Source organism: Schistosoma haematobium, chromosome ZW (assembly GCF_000699445.3).
Source record: "Schistosoma haematobium chromosome ZW, whole genome shotgun sequence".
NCBI classification, from domain to species: domain Eukaryota; kingdom Metazoa; phylum Platyhelminthes; class Trematoda; order Strigeidida; family Schistosomatidae; genus Schistosoma; species Schistosoma haematobium.
The window spans coordinates 44,714,175-44,735,531 of NC_067195.1; the positions used below are offsets into that span (position 1 = coordinate 44,714,175).

General features: G+C 34.2%; 1 protein-coding gene across 2 annotated transcripts in view; it reads left to right on the plus strand.

The window, feature by feature from the left end:
- The window catches only part of EFR3A_1 (membrane anchoring protein efr3a), a 63,974-nt gene that overhangs the window by 16,950 nt on the left and 25,667 nt on the right, over nucleotides 1-21,357 (plus strand). The window contains exons 11-16 of one of the 2 annotated variants that reach the window (XM_051211522.1): nucleotides 1,371-1,451; nucleotides 4,381-5,376; nucleotides 10,481-10,723; nucleotides 14,848-14,926; nucleotides 17,704-17,826; nucleotides 20,260-20,430. In XM_051211522.1, the coding sequence (XP_051071589.1) occupies nucleotides 5,369-5,376; nucleotides 10,481-10,723; nucleotides 14,848-14,926; nucleotides 17,704-17,826; nucleotides 20,260-20,430 (624 nt within the window). In that variant the 5' untranslated portion in view covers nucleotides 1,371-1,451; nucleotides 4,381-5,368. The remainder of the gene's footprint in view (nucleotides 1-1,370; nucleotides 1,452-4,380; nucleotides 5,377-10,480; nucleotides 10,724-14,847; nucleotides 14,927-17,703; nucleotides 17,827-20,259; nucleotides 20,431-21,357) is intronic. The other variant, XM_051211523.1, reaches the window with a different exon arrangement.

The window sequence follows — 21,357 nt, forward strand, 5'->3', positions numbered from 1 at the left end:
TATTACTTTTGACTCGCATTCCTCCATTCCATAATCAGAAACGTGAACTTCTATCTAAGTTGATTTCTAATTTCTGTTAGTTTAGGATTATACTTATTTAAACTAGGTGCATTGTTACCATAACGACTGGATTCATTAGGCCTTATAAATTGTTATGTAAGATGATTTTAGGATTGTGATAAATCTTCCGACTGAATGCTTGATACAGTTTCCTAAGCTCTTCTAGTAATCCACAGGCTAGATGTAAACGGTAACGTGAATTTGATAGAAAAGGCTCGAGATATGTGGTGAACGCTTCACTCTAAAGTTAGTTAGTGTACAGAAAATTTAGGGTACTCATAGCTTTTTAGAAGACCTTGGGCCTCTGGAACGCTACTAAGCATAGTAGTAGGATATGTAATCATCCAGTCGGAAATGTGACACGTGACTCCCCACTTCTTAGATGTCTTCGAGACACTTCTGTTCAATGCTGACTGGACAAAATGTTTCCCAGTGTTTTCAAGGCCCCTTTAGACTTTTTTCGAGTAATTTTCTGGATCTCCACAACAGATTTAATTAACGGGTTTACGATTGTTAAAATAAATGAAACGAATGTTGACCGATAGATGAATGCAGTATTTGTTGCGGATGCTAGATCCCCATAAATCACTTGGTAAACGTTTTATTTTTGTAATTTTATTTCGAGAATTTGAATTTTTCATTTTCGCATCAAAAGCGCCCACTTGAAAGGATATTAACTGTTCTTGGTTTGTCTTCTCTTTACGCTATTTTATGACGTTTTGCAAGGTCATTTTTGTGCTGTATGCGTACGTTTGGTTTGTATGCTTGTTCGTTCGTGTTTCCGACCGCTTGAAGAATATACATTTCCCTCGGTTCAATCTGGTCTTCTCCCTCTAGCCAGCAGGGCTGGAGTGCAGTGAATAGTGTAACCTGTCCTGTTGTGTTACTAACTTTCGTTCCATTAGCCTATTTTGGTGATATCATATTCTCTCCAAACTTAGCAGTAATACAAAAAGGTCTGTTTATGGCTACTCACGGAACTAGTTTGTCGACTCAACAATTGAATGAACTGATACTAAAAACAAGAATATTACCTAGAATAATAGTTTTAAAAAAAAATAAAATGACATGCTCTTACACAAATTATTAACGAAAAAGTAAACGCGATTAAATATCGTAAATGATTGGAGGATATTCACTTTATGGGTCACTCTGCCACCAATAAATTAAGACTTGATTGATTGAATGTCAGTAGATATCTATCCATATATTTATCTATAGTTTATCAGTTGAAATTTGATCAGTCAAACTCAACTTTCCGTAACAAATGAGTTATCATCTGTTTCTTTTTTGAAATTCAAAATCTACAGGTTATCGGACTAGTTGTAATTAGTTTAGCAAAGGGAGCGATCGGACCAGATGTATTTCATAATTTCAAATCATTACTTCAAGTAAGTCACTCCTTTTTTCCTTTGTATATTTGTGTTTGTAATATTTTAGATAAATGGTATTGTCTATGACTGTTTCGAAGTTAATAATAAACTGATTAGATACCTTCTTCTTGAGAGTGAGAAATACATTTCTCAGGAAAAAAAGACATATTCACTAGGAATATAGAATGGTGATATACACAAAATTAAAAAAAGCATTGATGTAAGCGATTTAGCCGTATCTTTTAAATACGCTAGTGACTATGTAGATGGATAACGTTTTGGCCGTTTCCAGCGAAAAACACTAGATTTGAGTGTCCACATAAAAAAACACTAAAATACAAGTGCATCCGGATGACAAGTACCAAACAGTACGAAACCTCCATCCTGATTCCCACTTTCTTTCATAGTCAATCTATTCTGTAAAAGCATACAATTCGAACGGCAATCAGACCACACTAAATTAAAATACTTATAACTGTTTTAGTGTTGTAGTGTCGATTGTGTTGTGCCTTGAGCATTAGTTCACAGTATATCAGGGAGTTTTGTTTCCTAATTTGTTCGGACTTATGAATAAAAAGTGGTTACGTTTTTCTAGAATTTTAAGTTCATATAGTATCGTTGAAATAATCCTTGAACCACACAAATGCCCTGGAACGGCCGAGAGTGGGAAGAGTTCGCTCTCCCTCTCCGGATGCTCTCACATGGTCACGTGTGACCCCTTAAGGAGACCACCTGCTTCGGTCTGGACACTTGGGGAGTATCACAGCCCACACACATTCATGTGACTTGTGTGTCGCATATGTATTTGGTGTCCTCTTATAGCAATATTTTTGTGTTTAAGTAAATTAGTAATTATCATATATTTTTCTATTATTCGCCCATACTTATAATTTATTTGTTTTCTACGAATACGACAAGAGGTTCTGTTAGTCAGGGATTCATTCAAAAGGCTTTTTTTTGATAGCTAGATGTAGAATTTCTATGTCAAATCTGTGATTCGGACTAAATTCCATGCACTTTAGTTCTAATCTGTCTGGAATCAATAAAGCACAGGGTAATATTTATAGTAATGTTACTTGTTTACCCTTGTATATGCTAATGTACCCAACTTTAAATCATAATTCAGCTGTATAAAGCTATAGAACTTACATACCAAAACCAAATTCGTTGTCTTGAAAATCAATTTGGTGCTTGTTGAATTAGTTGTATTTGGTTTTAAAGTGGTGGTCAGACAACGAAAAGGTAACTGTGTTTACCGCTAAGCGCCATCTTTCCGCACGTGATCGAACGTATCAAGCTGTATTTAACATTGGTGACTAATTGATTACATCACTTAACACATCAACTCTGGAAGTAGTTGGTCTATTTTATTAATATTCATCTACAAGGTAGTGATTGGTGAGAATAAGTGAAAACGAAAACAACAGAATGGTAATAATCATCCTAAATCGGTCAATAATAACAATAAAATCTAATTCACTTCAATGAAAAAAAAATAATGAATTGATAAAAAGTAAACAAACAGAAAGGATAACTATACTATTATCTGCTCTGAATGTTGTTAAATTTTTGGACACAACGAAGATTAAATAGATTTGTGTCGAATAATACAATTCACATTTTATCTGAGTAAAATGTTTTAGTCAATTCATTCGTTTTCATTATGATGAACTAACATCATCCCATGATAATTGTTTGGTAATGAAGTAGCACTGAATAACTATTTCATTCATAGTTTTTGGGCTTCAATATATATATATATATATATATATATATATATATATATATATATATATATATATATATATATAAACTAGTGTGGCAAAGAGGATACGGTTGCCGGATTTACTTATATGAATATAAATAAAATAATTTATACTGAGTTTTTCATCGGGCTTGGTTTAAGAAAATGCAATTACAGTAATGGAATAATGAATAAATAATTTTCATTTGTTTTTTTCTCTCAATTGGATTTTATGTACAGACTGTAGTACATATGTAGTAAATAGCTGTGATTATTTTCCTATCATTGCCGTTTTTCCTATTATTTGTCATATAATTACAGTAGACAGTATAAGTATTATCAGATTAAGAATATTTACAGATCAGTATGAGGATGTTGGAAATGTTGTCGGCTGTGAATTAATTAGTTTAATTATGAAGCTTTGATTGTCTTTTTTTAAATAACGTTATTAATACATGCTTTAAAGGGTATAAGATGGCGATTTTGTCCTAAAGAACAATAAAACCTTCATAACTAAACTACACAGTCCAAAGACCACAGCACCAACGTAATTATTACGGGATAATAACATACATTGAATTAATTGTTGTTACATTCTTCATTGTCTAGTACACTTTCACCACTACAGTTCGCCAGATTTAACGCAAATAAAGACTTGGACAAGCTAATAGACAACATATGCATCCTAAACAGCTACGGCACCAATGTACAGTGATAAAAACAAGAGTTTGTATGGAATCTGCATGATAAACTTTTCATATTTTCTTGGCTCGTCGATTATCATTGTTTGGTTAAGAGGAAACCAATCAATATAGATAGATTTGGAAATACGACTGTTACAATTATATCCTCCTAAAAGTTGCATTCTGTGAAAATTGTGAATTTATTGCTCAATTACTTAAGTATTCAGGCCTCGTCTTTGAAATTCTAGGTATAATTACATTATCTCTCTTAGTTTAGGCAGATTGGGGCATTTGATCTGTATATATGATAGTGGTTAGAATATATACACATTTTGTTCATACAATGTAATCAAAATATTGCTTGAGAATGTTAGTAAAAGTAGCATTACTTTATATAGTTTGGACTTATTATTTATGTCATTATTCATATACTTTTAAATTGTCAGTGGTACATATTTAGATTATTGAATCGAGTTACTTATTAGTAGTTAACATTTTATACTTAATATTTTTGTGATAGAAAATAGTTTCATGTTTGGTTTCAAACGAGTACTGATGTCAACTATTGGCGAACCAGTGAAGATCAACGGACACCAAAAATGTGTGGTGGATAGAAGTTTATCAGCACTGTAGCGTTGATGTTGTAAACATATGAAATAAGGACTTGTATCTTTGTTTTGTGCACGATGTTATTGAAACAATAAATCCTATTTATTGTACACCCACACCCTTTATCTCATTGCTTTTTGATTTCTGTCAATAAATGTAAAATTTAACTGGTTAGTGATGCCATAATTATAGTAGAATATAAGTTAAGCATGTTCGATCCGTTTCATTAGTGATATTTGATGTGATGATATACATAGTTTTGAACGATTACTTCATCAAGATTTACTAAGGTGAGGAAATATTACAGGAAAAATCAGCACCACATTCAGCAATGTTTATTTCAATCATCGTCTTTGTACGTAGGGCTCTCAACATTCTTCTTCGTAGTCACATTTTCAAACGTTCTTCAACCTTCTTTGATGCAGGCAGGAAGTTAATCTAATCAGTCCCGATGCAAAAATGCCTGGCTTATATCTATGTACACAGATTTGTTACGGAATTGAGCAATATCACTACTATATGATTTATTAACAATAACTACTTTATTTGAGGATTCAAAACTTTACCAGTTTCTTATATTGTCTATTTCACAAGTCTTTGAATACCTATTGTGAAAATTTTAAAGGTTGTCTCTAAATATACGTATTACTGACTTGTCTTATTTGTTCAATTGCTGTTATTCCAATCTACGCCGAAATTTCTAGATCTTAAAAGCCAGTATTGATAAAACTTCACAAATATCTGATCCTGAAAAACCTTCATTTAATGATTCCAATCGAAAATTATCTGGTGAACGTCAGTTTCAAGAGGCAATTATCAATACCATAGCCGAATTTGCCAAAAATCTTCCAGACACGCAAAAAATAGAAATATTGAAATTTATATTGAATTTTGAGCCAATGGTTAAGTAAGTATATAAACAGTCCCAATATTGAATCTGCCGTTTTTCTATTTCTGTTGGTTTTTTAAACTTTTTTTTTAATAAACCGGGCTTCTGTGTCTGTATCATACTGTATAGTCACACTGTACTGTACTTTTTTACTGTTATGAAACAATGAATAGCTAATGCAGTAAATCCAGAATATATATATATATATATATATATATATATATATATATATATATATATGCATCGGTTGAATTTGTCACATCATATTAACACAACGAAATGAAATTCATGAAATACACCACATTAGCAGAAGTAGTAACAGTATCAGAGATAGTGAAAAGATTGAAGATCGACAATACGATTCGAAGAGAAAGAATTGACTCGTCGAATACAAAGTATAAGATAATTTTGAAACTCAAAATCTAAGGGAAAACAAAGAGTGGGACATGCCATCCACCCTCTCACACCACTGTTTAAAAAAATCATCAAGACCTCTAATAGAGAATGTTTATCTATCAACACGGCTCAATGCAATAGTTGATAAGTTCATCTACTGGTGCCAGATATTGTTCTGGTGATCCCTATCTGTCTTCCAACATTTTATTGCAAGAGTCAGGGTCTCAGTTTGAAGTATGCGGTGGTTGTATATATATAATATGATTCGTTTAGAATGTATATTATACATACCATAGCCTTAAAATACTATTCAAGTCTTCGAAAATCCTTAGGCATTGTTTCAGTTCGAAAAATTTTAAATAATAATCATGTTAAATATTACGTTGTACTTTATATACTGAAAAGTGAACTAACAAAAAATACCAAATCATTTGGTGTGTTATATGATTCAATCCATTTTCCGTTTTTTTTGTGTATGATAAGTAATCATTATCTTATTGTAAACTATATCGATCACAAAGCTATATATATATGCTTGAATGGAACTTCTAAACAAAGAGAATGATGCCAAGTCATAATAGGTCATTCTTTGTGGTGATTATTGTTTTCTTTTTGTTTTAGTTACATAATTTCAAATGAACTGATTTTTTTTTATATTTGTTTGTGTACAAGTGACATTTTCACAGCCAGGCTTTGGATTTCAATGTAATGCTACGTGGTTATTTCTAGTGATTTTGTATAGGTCAAAATTATATATTATCATCAACTATGAATTCAGTTAGATAACTATTAAAAACTGAAGAGTAATGTATAGTTCTGCTGCTGTAATTTAGATCTTTTAATCTATGTAAACAACACAGGGACTTGTACAGGATAGTTCATAAATCTTCATGTTAACACAATGCAATTGATCTAATGAATTTATATCTAGTGCTTTTATATTTTCAGGCTTTCAGTGGATATTAGTGTAATGGGGAAAATACATTAGACGTTTAAAACCCAACTCATTTATTAAGTTTACGTTTAAGTATTTAACTTTCAGTCACATTGTGAAGAAACCCAACAAAAGTTTGGAATCGGATTCGACTCGGGGGTTTAATGGTTAATAGTGTTGTTATTTAGTTTTACACATTTTATAGAACTTCACGGTTACCGCCGGTTTCAAGCCTGGATAAAAGAGAAGGGTTGTGCATATGGTCAGCAACCACATCCCGTAGAAAAAGACATTAATTAGAGAACTCTAGTTAGAAAAAACAATGTAAACTGTTTAAACTCTGTCCTAAGAGTTGAAGGACCTTCATTCAGAAGAAAGCCGAGATTTTTCGAAAATCACGAGACCGATTCCCCTTCTGACCGCCACGGCAACAATTAATATAGGTATATGGAATGTTCGGACAATGTAGGAGACTGAGAGGACTGATCAAATAGCTACGGAAATGAAGAGATACAATTTGGTGGTGCTCAGAATCAATGAAATACATTAGACCCAAGCTGGACAGAAAAGGATAGATTCGGGAGAGATGCTGCTGTACTCTGGTCACGACATGGACTGAGAGAAGGGAGCGAGAATGGTGACAGGTTTGTAAACTTATGTACCTCCAACAAAATGGTTATAAGCTGCACAATATTCCCCCACAAACGCATGCACAAAGCTACATGAGTTTCACTGGATCACACTACAAAGAACTGGATCGGTCATATTTGCATCATTAAAATATTCACAAGGTCAATGGAAAACGCGAGAACCAGAAAAGGAGCTGATATAGCTTCAGATCATCACCTGGTAGTTCCGAAGATGAAACTAAAGCTAAAGAAGCACTGGACAACTAGAAAAATAGGATTACAAAGGTTTGATGCAGCCCTCCTTCGAGATACTGACAGACTCAACGAATTCAAGATAGCTCTCAATAACAGATTCCAAGCCTTACAAGATCTACTGGAAGAAGAGGAAACCACAATGGAGGACAACTGGAAAGGGATCAAAGGATCACTAACTCCAATGTGTCAGGAGGTTCTGGGACTCAAGAAGCATCATCATAAGGAATGGATTTCTATCAAGAACCTGGACAAAAATCAAGAAAGGAAGAACAAGAATACAGCAATCAACAACAGTCGAACAAGAGAAAAGAGAGAGAACCTAACGTGCACGCTGATATGGAGAAATACGTGGAAGACCTAGCAATGACAACGGGAAACGTTCCAAGTGGAGGAAATATAAACAACTATATGACGCAACGAAGAAACTGGTATGGAAATATGGTAAACCAGAGAGACCTTTCGAGGACAAAGGAGTCAAGCCTGTCAGTGAGATTCATGAACAGAGGAACTGATGGGTAGAACACTTTGAACAGTTATCGAAAAGACCAGCTTCGCCGAATACACAAGATATCGAGGTAGCACTTACGGACATTCATATGAATCTCACTCCACAAACGACCATGAAAATCAGTATTGCCATTGGACCAATCGAGAGTGAGAAAGCCAACCAGACCAGACGACATACCAGCTGATGCACTGAAGTCACGCATAGAATTAACTTCAAATATGCTCCACATTCTATTCAGGAAGATTGTGAATGGGAAATAGGTGCCGACAGATTAGAAAGAAGGATATCTTTTCAAACTACCGAAGAAAGGAGATCTGAGCGAATTTGAGAACTACAGAGGCATCACACTATTATCGGTACCAGGAAAAGCTTTCGACAGAGGGTTGTTGAACCGAATGAAAGATTCAGTGGATGCCTAACTTTGATATCAACAAGCTAGATGCCATCAGGATCGATCGTGTACCAAATCGCGACCATTAGGATCATTGTTGAGCAATCCGTTAATTCGAATTCGTCACTATGTGCATGTGATGCAGATGTAAAGGGTGACATTTCTGCAGTTGAAAAACATATGAAACTTAAAACAGCTGTCCGTTAACATCAAAGCCAAGATCTTTAATACGAACATCGAGACAGTTCTACTGTGCGGAGATAAAACTTCAAGAATTACCACAACCATCATCTAAAAGATACAAGTATTTATGAACAATTGCCTGCTTAAGATACTCGATGTTCGTTTGTTGGATACCATCAGCAACAGCGTACTGTGGGAGAGGACAAGCCAGCTTTCAGCCGAAGAAGAAATTAGGAAAAGACTCTGGAATTAGAAAGGACAAACATTGGGGAAGTAATCAAACTGCACCACGAAGCAAGCGCCAACTTGGAATTCTGAATGGAAACGGAAGAGTAGAAGAATAAAGAACACACTGGGTCTCGAGAATTGGAAGCCGACATCAAAGGGATGAATAGCAACTGGGAACAACTAGAATGGATCGTTTAATGCGGGGTTCGATAGAGAATTCTGGTGGGTAACATATGCTCCTCCACGAGGGGCTACAGGTGTAGGTTAGTAAGTAATGGGAATTTTCTAGGTAATAGAATCTTTTTTGAGTCATTATAACTGGCAATCTAAAATAAACAACCACTAAAGTATGAATGGACTATTTTGTTGTTATATTAAAATTATCTCATATGTAAACTAACTGAAATCTGTAAATTGTCTCGCACGTCCATGTGTAATTATATTTTACTTGTATAATCATGAATAAAAATTGTGAGAAACTTATAACTATGAATCTTACTTTCTATTATTCTGACTTTAGATTCGGTATCTGGAAAATTATGTGATTTATATATTGTGTGAACACTATAGAAACGAATTTTATAAGGTTTAGGCTCAATGGGATAGGAGAAAATATAAAGAGAGAAATAAACCAATATACTTAAATTCAGGGAATGACGTAACGATTACAGCAACAGCACAAGCTGTATAACAGAACTCAAAAAAAATTTCATTCTAAAGTTAAAGAAAAATTACTTTTCCCTTCTACAGTGGTCTCAGGAAAAAGGGGAATGAATCGATTCTCAGGTTGTTTAAAGAATTTACTTTAGATGGGAGAATGACCTTACAATTCAATTAGGTACTATTGAGTAGACCTTTACGTACCAATATTTTTTTTATCTACACTTAAACTTACTTAAGCTTTTTGTATTATCACATTCTTTTTACCCAATGTACAAATTTCGCTAAGTTGGAATCTAAGAGGTGGCTAGGATTTCAATGTCTCTAGTATTCGGCACTCAAATATATGTAACACAGATGAAGTGAAGTCTCTAAATAACTCTAAGGAGTTGATCACTACTTTTCTAAAATAATTCTACATTTGAATCTAACTAAATTTTTCAGTTAGTGATCAGAAACTAATGTGAAATGTTATTCAGAATAGTTGATACGCTTTTCGTTGTACGCATAGCGAGTATTTCAGTTCGCTTTTGTAATGGCTTTTCTTGTTTATGAAGATATTTGGATTCGAATGTATATATTAAATCAAGCAATTTTATGTATTTGGGAAATATGCCTCATGCATGAGATATTAAATAATATTGCTCTTAGAAACAATGAAATGATTACCAGTTATTTTTTTTAGTTATTTGATTTATACACCATATAAGGTATGAGCTGTGTCGCTTAAAAGTTATTAATATTGATGCTATTGCCGAAATCGGACTATTCTTTTTTCTACTTTGATGTCATATTACGTTTTATCCCGTTATTGTAGTAGGGCAACTTAAGCTAACGCACATTTTTGACAGGGCCTGCATTGATTATAACTGATTGTTGTCTCGGATTTCAGTTTCTCTTTAACAATTGTACTTTGATTATTCCTTTTCTTTAAACAGTTATCATCCAGAGTATGGTGATCGTCCGAAACCGTTAATTATGGTCCTATTACAAACTATGCTAACTGTCGCCACACAATATAAAACAGTTGCTATATCGAACGCATTGAATTCGGACTTTCTAAATCTTTTATTACGTGGTGTCGCTATTGATCCAGATCCCGTCATACGAATAATTGTACAAAAAATACTACATACTTTAATTGATCGACATGGGAATACAGAACAGTTGTTGACTGTTCGGTGAGTCGAATGTTATCAAAAGTGCTACTATTGTTAATTTTGTTGTTATCATAGTTTATGTGCTTAGTGGTTGTGATACTCCATACTAGATATATACGCACTAACAGAGGTAAACATGACATATTAACAGTTTCGAAACTATGGAAATAAAATGAGTTGCATCAAAATTAATGTGGAAATATTTCAAACTGTTATTAACAATCCAGATTATGAAATTTTGTACTAGGCTCAGTTCAGCAAATAGTCACTTCATGAATTAACATCAAGTCTTATTCACATCAACGTTGCATTTATTCGATTCGGCTTCAACTAGCATGTCACGTCGAAATGGCTTAAGATTATGCAGATCTAATATTTGTTTCAATTATTTCAACGCTGAATGTCTAACCTCAGAAGTACATGTAATGCGTTCAGTACATTCATTAGATATCCTTTTCTGATAAACAAAGTGATTTTATAGTTGGACAAAGTGCGCTTCTGTACATTTCACCACAGTCGATATTTAGATAACTGGTTTGTGCTGTAGATGGTATACATTATCAAAAAATTAAACATGCCACTGTCTGTTTCTGTAGAGATTTTCTCATCCATCAGAAGTACGTTGGAAGGAAGCTAGAGAGGTGGACACAAAGAGCCCGACTCTAAACCATTGGTGCACATGGGCTCCAGGATCCTGAGGGAACAAATGGTGTATGAACCAATCGTTGGTCCCTGGCTACCATGGGACTGTATCCCTTACGTTGCTCCACCGCCTTGTTGATTAGACCTTTAGGTCGAAGGCTCGGGGTGTGAACCATTAAGGAAACCACCTGCTTCGGTTTGGGCAATTAGCCCTCACATTAATCGAATGATTTACGTGGCGTATATCTGTTTGGTACCTCCTTGTACCAATGTTCATGTGTTTAAATAAATAAATAAAGCTAGCAAAGCCGAATCGAAACGTGGCCTCCGTCTACGAAGTCGTTAATTGTTGGTCTAATCCATGCTGGTAAATAGGTACTACTTGGCTAGGGTCCGCGAGATGGCCGCAATAAATACTTCGTGATTTTGTTGGACATGTCTCAGAATCGCTCACGATAACCCAGATGGATCCACTCCTTATCTTCTCTCGGTCTTAAATTCCTGTATTCCTTTATCCCTGCCTCTCCACCTTGTTTTTTTCAAATCATATTCTCAATATTTAGTCTTCCTTTTTGTCACATTATTTCGTTTCCTTTCATTATTTTTATATAGCTGTTTTAATGGGGTTTGTAATATGTTCCAAAGAACCTCTGAGCCACGCTATATGTTGATGGTGTTTGTCTATTTTTTATTCGTTATCATGATTTATTAATTCGTATATCTTTCAACTACATAAAACAACATCTATATTATCTCACGTTGTTCTCGTTTGTAGTTCACACCATTTCCTTCTTTCTTAAGTTCTTTATTAGCAAGTACTGTTAATCTATCAACGTTAGTGAATAGTCGTTCCAACAGTTACGATCGTCTTTGCTTGCTATAAGGTATCCAACTTTTAGGAACTAGATCGCCTGTACAGAATACTTCTCACCCACTTTATTTTTTGATTGGCTCTTGGTAACATCACTAGCTCTCATTGGTAAAGCTTGATTGATAAGTAGATGCGAAGTGCTATGCTCATTTAACAAGCTACACTAATTACCATTAGCAAGTATATATGTAATGAACGAAGACCGTTGGAAAAAACCAATTTATTGTTTAATGCAAAATTACAGAGTGCCTTCGTAAATCATGAAAACCATACATTAAACAATTTATTTGTTCATCTTCCTTCAATTGTCCTTTACATGCCTCATGATTTTTCAATTTTGTTGTTATTACAGTTGCTTTCTGTTTCCTTATATATTGTATAGATTTTCATTGTGTATTTGTCTGTGACAACTGATGTAAATCACCGTTGTCCAAAATCGATTTACTGTTCGAGGATAAAGAACCTTATCCATAATAACTTAATTTCACACCACATCATTTCACCACGTAACCAATACAATCCATATCACAATCAATGTAACTGCATCAAATTTTTTAGGCAACGTAGAGAAACTTTTCTGTTTAACGTTGAACAAACGGGATAATCACGCTCCCTGTTCAGAATAATATTTTTTACACAGGATAATTAATTTTGTCACAGAAAATTTACAAAACTGGAATTGGTTCAGCGATTAAAATTTTCGATATCATTCATTCTCAGAACAGTATCAGTTAACCACCTGTAGCTCTTCTAGAGTTACTGCCGGTCCCAAGCCCGGGTAAAGAAGCAGGGTGCAATCAATCATAGAGACGTGCCCAAGAAAGGACCTCACCATTCTGATGGGAGATCTAAATGCCAAAGTCGGAATAGACAACACCGGATATGAAGATATCATGGGACGACATGGACTGGGACAGAGAAACGAAAATGGAGAAAGATTTGCAAATCTGTGTGCGTTCAACAAACTGGTCATAGGGGGCACAATATTTCCACACAAACGTATACACAAAGCTACATGGATCTCACCGGACCACACCACGGAGAACCAGATAGATCATATTCGCATCAATAAAAAGTTTCGAAGGACAATGGAAGATGTGAGAACCAGGAGAGGTGCTGACATAGCTTCAGATCATCACCTAGTTGTGGCCAATTTAAAACTGAAGCTAAAGAAGAACTGGACAAACAGCACTACAAAGGTTCCATACAGCTTTCCTTCGAGATACTGACAAACTTAATGAATTCAAGATAGCTCTCAACAACAGGTTCCAAGCCTTACAGGATATACTGAAGGAAGAAGAAACTACTATAGAGGAAAACTGGAAAGGTATCAAAGAAGCATTAACTTCAACGTGTCAGGAGGTTCTGGGCCTAAAGAAGCACCATCATAAGGAATGGTTCTCTATAGAAACACTGGACAAGATCAAAGAAAGGAAGAACAAGAAGACAACAATTAACAACAGCCGAACACGAACAGAGAAAGTCCAAGCACAAGCTGAATACATAGAAGCAAACAAGCAAGTGAAGAAGAGCATTAGAGCCGACAAGAAGAAATATGTGGAAGGACTAGCAACGACGGCAGAAAAAGCTGCAAGAGAAGGAAATATGAAACAGCTTTACGATACAACGAGGAAACTAACCCTCCTATCGCATACATACGAACAAATGCAGATATAGACAGCCAATGTAGCTGCAGTCCCTGCATCAGTAGGCCTCAACATACACAAAGGGAAAACCAAGGTCCTCAAATTCAAAGCGGAGAACAGCAATCCAATCACTCTTGATGGCGAAACTCTGGAAGATGTAGAATCCTTCACATACCTGCGAAGCATCATCGATGAACAAGGAGGTTCAGATGCAGACGTAAAGGCGAGGATTGGCAAAGCAAAGACAGCATTCCTACAGTTGAAGAACATATGGAACTCAAAACAACTTTCAACCAATATCAAAGTGAGAATCTTCAATAGGAATGTCAAGGCAGTTCTACTGTACGGAGCTGAAACTTGGGGAACTACAACAACCACCATCAAAACGGTGAAAGTATTTATAAATGGTTGTCTACGCAAGATACTCAACATCGATTGGCAGGATACCATCAGCATCAGCCTTCTGTGGGTGAGAACAAACCAGCTTCCAGCTGAAGAAGAAATTATGAAAAGACGATGGAAATGAATAGGACATACATTGCGCAAATCGTCAAAGTGCATCACGAGGCAAGCCTTAACTTGGAATCCTGAGGGGAAGCGGAAAAGAGGAAGGCCAAAGAATACATGACGTCGGAGAATAGAAGCAGGTATGAAAAGGATGGATAACAACTGGAAAGGATTGCCCAGGACAGCGTTGGATGGAGAATGCTGGTGAGCGGCCTATGCTTCTTCACGAGGAGTAACAGGCGTAAGTAAGTAATCGAATTACAAGCAAATTCAAGACTACCGGGTCACTTGGATCCTCTTCGTGATTTTAAATTACATCTATTTCCATCAATTACATATGTACTTATTATTTTCCAGCGAAATAAAATTTTGAAAATTTGTATTTTGAAAGGCACAGTAAAATTACTTATTGATTTTATCTGCAACACCCTTTTGTCTCTTCTTACTTCTGTTTCCTACGTGTTTTATTATTGCTTTAGTATTTACGGTGAGAATGGATTAAGCAATTATTTCATTTTGGAGAAGCCAGAAAGACAAGATATTTTATTCATGAAAAAGGTAAACGTTTTTCTTTATTTAAAGATTAGGTTGTTTTATAAATGTTTGTTTAAACGTTGTTTTCTTACTATATATATATCACGAGATTTACATTGTTCTGATTAACATTCTGTGGAAAGACTTTGAAAGCTTCACAACAGATGGTATATTTTTGTTGAAATCATCCTCTTAATTTACAAGTTGATCTGATCATCTAGAAAATACAATTCTTTTTCCGTTTCATAAAAATTATGGAAATGAAATATGTGACAAAACTCATTGAGGAATATCGTATACTAAAATGTCCATTAGAGAGAATCATTGTCTAGGTTCAAAAAGTATACTGTAAAAGTAATTATCATGGTTTTATTGATTTCCTCAATTATCCATTCACCCAACGTCCTTAATTACATAGAAATATGCATGTGAAACATTCAGAAGAGTTGTCATAGATCAGAAAATTTCAACACCTATCCAAATTTAATCAGTTTGCTAAATTGGATAAAGTTGGACAAATAATATTTTATATCAAGGTCATATGAAAAATGAGTTGACAATGAGGGTTGTACCAGTCTCTTTTACCGTGGTCTTAATGTATTAAAAAATTTTTTTCTCTTTCTCATTACTCTTGTTCTTTTACAGCCACCTGCTTCACCTTCCATCTTCCCTTCAAATCTTGTACCCCTAACCGGTTTGTTTTTATTTCAACGATCATTCCGATTACATTTCATCTCTGTTTCAACATTTTATGTTATTTTATCGTGCTGAGCTACTCTTACCCGATGAATATCTAAGCCATTAACTATCAAACTTTCCTTGTTTTTAAAAATTTTTTTCTAATACCTTTGTTTATTTAACCTCACCATCACCATGTATATCATAAGTTTATTATCAGTATTATTATCACCCTGTAAAAATAAGTATATATATTTGCGATTGTACAGCTTTGAAAATGAATTCGCCGAAAAGAGAGCTCTTCGCTGAACTAATCTTTCTTTCTTATTTAAGATTCACTTTATCTCCTGTTTCTTAATAGGTGGTTAACTGGGATTAGGTATGTGATAATATGTGAATCGGACCGTTGAACACAGCACATTCACTTAATATGTTGTTTTTCTATGGTGTTAACAGTTATGTTATGCCGTCATTCGAGTTTACTACTGATGAATACGTTTTTTATATGAGTACTCAGTGCAACTACTTGATTGAGAAATCTAACAATAAGTAGAAAGCTTTTTTTGCTAACCGAGCTGAAAATATACCTATAACTCATATATAAGTATCTATCCTTTTAATGAAAGGAAAAACAAAGATTCGATCAGAATAACATGAATTCATTTGATTTTGTTAGGAACTCATCAGCCACTTACAACCTATAGTATTTCTAAATCAAAATTATCATAGGTTTACATAGTTATGCAGCCAAATTTGATTAGAACTTAATATGTATCATCACGACAGAGCGAAGCAACCAGAAAGTTAATATGGTCAGGAAAAAGTGATTCAGATAAAAAAATATAAGCTGGAAAATTCCAGAACATTAAAATGGTAGATAATATCATAGGGCTACTAGGTTTTACCCAACTACGTATTGAAGCAACTAAACACAGAATAATGGTAGTAAGGAATAACATCAGTTGAACTCGGCCAATTAGAATTAAAATTATGAATCGGAAAGAAATGAAAATGATATGATTGGAATATGAGAAAGGATCGAAATAAACGACAATGTAGTAAAATGAATGTAATCTTACCACGTTAAAGAAGTATCCATCACTGTTTTCCTTTAATTTGAAGTTTTTGCAACCGTTTGTACTACTAAAATAATGTTCAAAGTAGGTAAGTTAGCTTATACTTCAATCATTTAATTGGAACTTATTGAGCCATGCCTTGGTGATTAAAGAATTCTCTACATTCAACCATTAGACAACACGTTGAAACTTCATACCACCTAATCGGTTTTATGTAGTCGGATTATATAGACTTCGCACCTGAAGTGTGACTCAAAGCCGAGTATATAATTCTGTACTTGGTTTATGAATTACATTTTATATATTATGATTACGTATATTCCAATGCTTCATCTCTGCAGCCAGTTTTACTTTTAAAGTATTTTTTCATCACTATGGATGAATTTGCCATTAAAGCAAATATGCGATTGCTTTCTGTTATATTTAACAGTTGTTTAGATGTTTAGTTGTTTGTCTCGTGATCTCCATCTAATTCTATCCATCAAATTAAAATGTGATCATACTGGTCCGAGTGACTGGGCATCGCGATGCATATTATGTTCGACTTATTAGGTATGAGGCGATCGACATGGTGAAACTAAAGAAGTAGATTTTATGCTAGTAGGAAATTACAACTAATGAGTATCTACAATCTACCAATCTCAGGGTAATAACAGGTCACAAACCTATCTTGTCAATCAGTATTAGTAATCAGTGTCTGCTGAATGACGAAGGGTTTTCCTAAAATTTCAACTAAAGCTCATAAACGACATTTGTTGTTTGACGAAGAAAACCTAAAATGTTTGACCTGTCCAAATTAATTATTTTTGTCATGAGACAAATATCCAAACAATCAAATAGGGCGGAGTGTATACATAAAGTTGAACCCTCTTTATCACGATGGCATACTTTATGTTTAGTGTTATTTATTGTTCGATATATATATATATGGTTCGGGTATATATAATCCTCCGACGCATCATCTACCTCTAAACGATCAATATATTTAATTGATGTTGATGACAGTAACATCTAAATTTCTTTCTTTCTTGTGCCTTCTTATCACAGACTGGTGTGTTATTCATTGAAAATATCTATCATCAGTTATTAGATCCTAGTAACAAAGTAGACAATTTAGAATATCTGTCATGCACTGTTGGGTTGGTTGCATTAGAAATGGGTGCAGAACAGGTTAGTTGTTGTAATTTTTCTTTACATGGGATTTAGTTAACCATTTTACCCTGTATGCTATCCTAAGTACAAAAAAGATTAAATGTACTTTATCCTTTTTTAATATTCTATTGAAGTACAGTAGGTATCTTATAGACAGTTACACTGTTTTATAGATTTAAATACGACTTATTATCATAATAGACGTAAAAAAATCATTATTCAGTTGTTACCACTCTCATATTATAGACAATAAATTGTTTTGACTGGATAGTTTTTTGTCCTAAAGTTTATTTTCATAATTGAATGGAAATTAAGGTGTATCGTTATACAACTGTCTATGTTGTGATTCTTCGTCATCACATATGTATAACCAAACATAAGGTGGAGCGTAAAACCTCCAATTCTCGCGGTTGGCAGCATACTTTTAGAACATTGAGTCGAAAATCCAGTGATTCATATTTCAAACATAAATCAACTCATGATATTGTTTTACAGTCAGCGCACTATTAATTCAGCAATCTTCGTGTACCTGAAACTCTTAATAATTTTTAATCTATCTAGTTTTAAAATGTTTTTTACCGTTTTAAAAATTTATTTTGTCTTTATGTTTCGACGACATTAATTAATTTTCTATGGAGACTTATTGTCTACTGGTGTACATGGATTCAGCTTACTGTAAATGCTGATGAGTTCGTTGTGATTTAACATCGTATATGTGTACTTTAATCTTTCCTAACTAAAGATATCTGATTGAATCCAGTTAATATTACACACAATAATGATTACGCTCAGTTATTGACTTTTTGTCAATATGTAAACACCACTTTGAACACGGAGCAGTTTACGATGCTATCTGTTTCTGAGTTTTTAAGTGGTAGTATAATAATTGAAAGTAAGATTATTGAACCAATTGTTTACCAAAACCATGCACGTACACGTGCATATACACTGAAAAGTATTACATGACTTGTTAAATGAACAAGGTAACAATTACGATTGTGTGTGTACGATAAATGACAATCTGTTATCGATTGGCAATTCACACATCTTCAAATTAAGAATGATTAGTTAAATCAGGGTCACACGGCTTAGTAAGCGTTTCAAATATTATTGAGTTCGTCAAATTTTTTAGTTATTCTACATACCACTAACAGCGAATGCCTACAATTGATGTGTTTCACGTTTATTTATTTATTTATTTTACCACGTAGATATTAGTACAAGGAGGCACCAAATACATATGCGACACACAATTCCCATTTGATATTTGTAAGGGCTGTGATACTGCCCGGGTGCCCAGACCGAAGCAGGTGGTCTCCTTAATGGGTCACACCCGGGGCCTTCGACCCGAAGGTCTAATCCACAAGGCAGTGGAGCAACGTAAGGAGATACAGTCCCATGGTAGCCGGTGACCAACGATTGGTTCATAAACCATTTGTTCCTTCAGGATCCTGGGGCCCGTGTTCACCATTGGTTTGGAATCAGAGTTTTGTAACTCCCCTAGTTGGATCCTCCATATTCACCAACCCGGTTAAAGTGCCGGACATTCACTTTTCGTCCTCTCAATTTCGTAAACAACACCCCCGCCACGAGAAGGCAGTGAGTAGCACTTCCCTGGCAGAGGCTATATACTCATGGCCATGTGAGAGCATTTCGAGAGGGAGAGCGGACTCTCCTCACTCTCGGCCGTACCAGGGCATTTGGGGACATAGGTCGTTGTGGTCTACTGGTTAGGACATTGCGTTTTGCGTTTCACGTAATCTGAAACTTCCGTTCTGAATTCTTCTGACTCCCATATTATAATACAGGTCGGCTTCCTCGTTTAATATCCCGTTTTATTAGTATGATTGTTGATATTAAGTTTCAATTGAAATCAATCCTATTGCGTTATCATCACAACTACTGTAATTAATCATTCTATCAATGCTAGCAAATCTATGTAATGCGAATTAGATTTTCTGGGAACGTTTTATTTTCCTTCCTTAATATTCAGTGTTCGAAAATCCAGTTTCTTAGAATTTCAGTTAGAACTAGCCATAAAAACACTTAAAATTCTCTTTTTTTGAATTAGGAACTACACCTGTAAGTTTGAGTTTGACGCCCTGATACCTGCGTTCTTACTCGTCTATTCTCAAAGGTATCTGAATTGGATTCCTTTATATACCCTCACGTTTCGTAATTTATTAATCAGCTTACATCTTATCTGCAATAGGATTTCTGAGTGTTATTTTTGTTTTTTCAACGGTTGGATGCAAGATTATGGTTTTTAACTTATGTTTTATATCTTTTGTTTTGTTTTATAATTGTATCGAAGTTGTGAATCGTGGAATAGTAGATGATACAAAACTTATCAAGTGTATGTTTCTTCACAAAACGTTTTACTTCACTCTCGTTTGTTTGATTTATTTTTATTTAATAAACCAATTCTTTCTGTCACATTTTTTTCATCAGGTTATTACAGAATTGTTTCGTTTAATCTTGGCAGTTCAAACAAAAATCATTGATGAAAATACTTATATGCCGTTAACACATCGCTGTGCTTTACATGCATTATTAGCTAGTACAATAACACTACTTGTTCAGTTGATTAATCTTCAATCACTTAGTGAACATATTTATACTGTAAGTGACTTTTGGTTATTTTTAATAGTAGTATATCATATATATATATATATATATATATATATATATATATATATATATATATATATATATATAATAGTGAATACGATGAATGAAAATATATTGACGGTGTTCTCGGGTCTATATCCTCAGTCTAATGTTGTTATCACTGATCTCTGTTATATTTTATAAATACGTCACCAAAAGCTCATATCATTTAGGGAACCATTGAACGCTTTTAAGAACTAGGCAACTATTTTGTTTTCATTCGGAAGCCATTAGTTGCTCCTTCCTGCTATCTTATATAGGAGTTGTATCCATGGTTTTTATGTATTTTTGGTAAGCTTGATACAATCCTAATATGCGATGAACCTAACACTAATTAAAAAAGCTTGTGAATTAAGGCAATATCGAGGCATATGCACAGTATGCACATATACCAATAACAGACTGATCAATTGCAGTCTTAAAACCCCGATGGGAAGATACAAGCAAAACAATACCAAGTGAATCTAACTGAAAAATGATTACAAATAATTTGACGAATCAAATTTATCATTTTTTTTTGACAATATCATTTACTGGAGCTATACAATTGTCTTTATGACTATTTAGAAAATGTTTGTCAGTCTATTGATAAATAGAAGGTGGCTTCATCACAAAGTGTTTAGAAATTTCCAATGTTACCAGAAGGTTGTGTAATAGATAAAGTTAGTGAGTAGTTGACCGTTTAAATATATGGAAGCTGATTGTCCACTTGGCGAATATCTAGTTGGTGAGGAAATGAAAACAATGAAGTTATTAAGAATAACATATTGTTGAGTAGGAAAAATCATGAGAAATTAGGCTTATTTAGATTTTGAATATGCTACTTCTGCATTCAAATTTCTGTCTTCAACGCTTGAATTTCATAAAGCATCTTTAGTT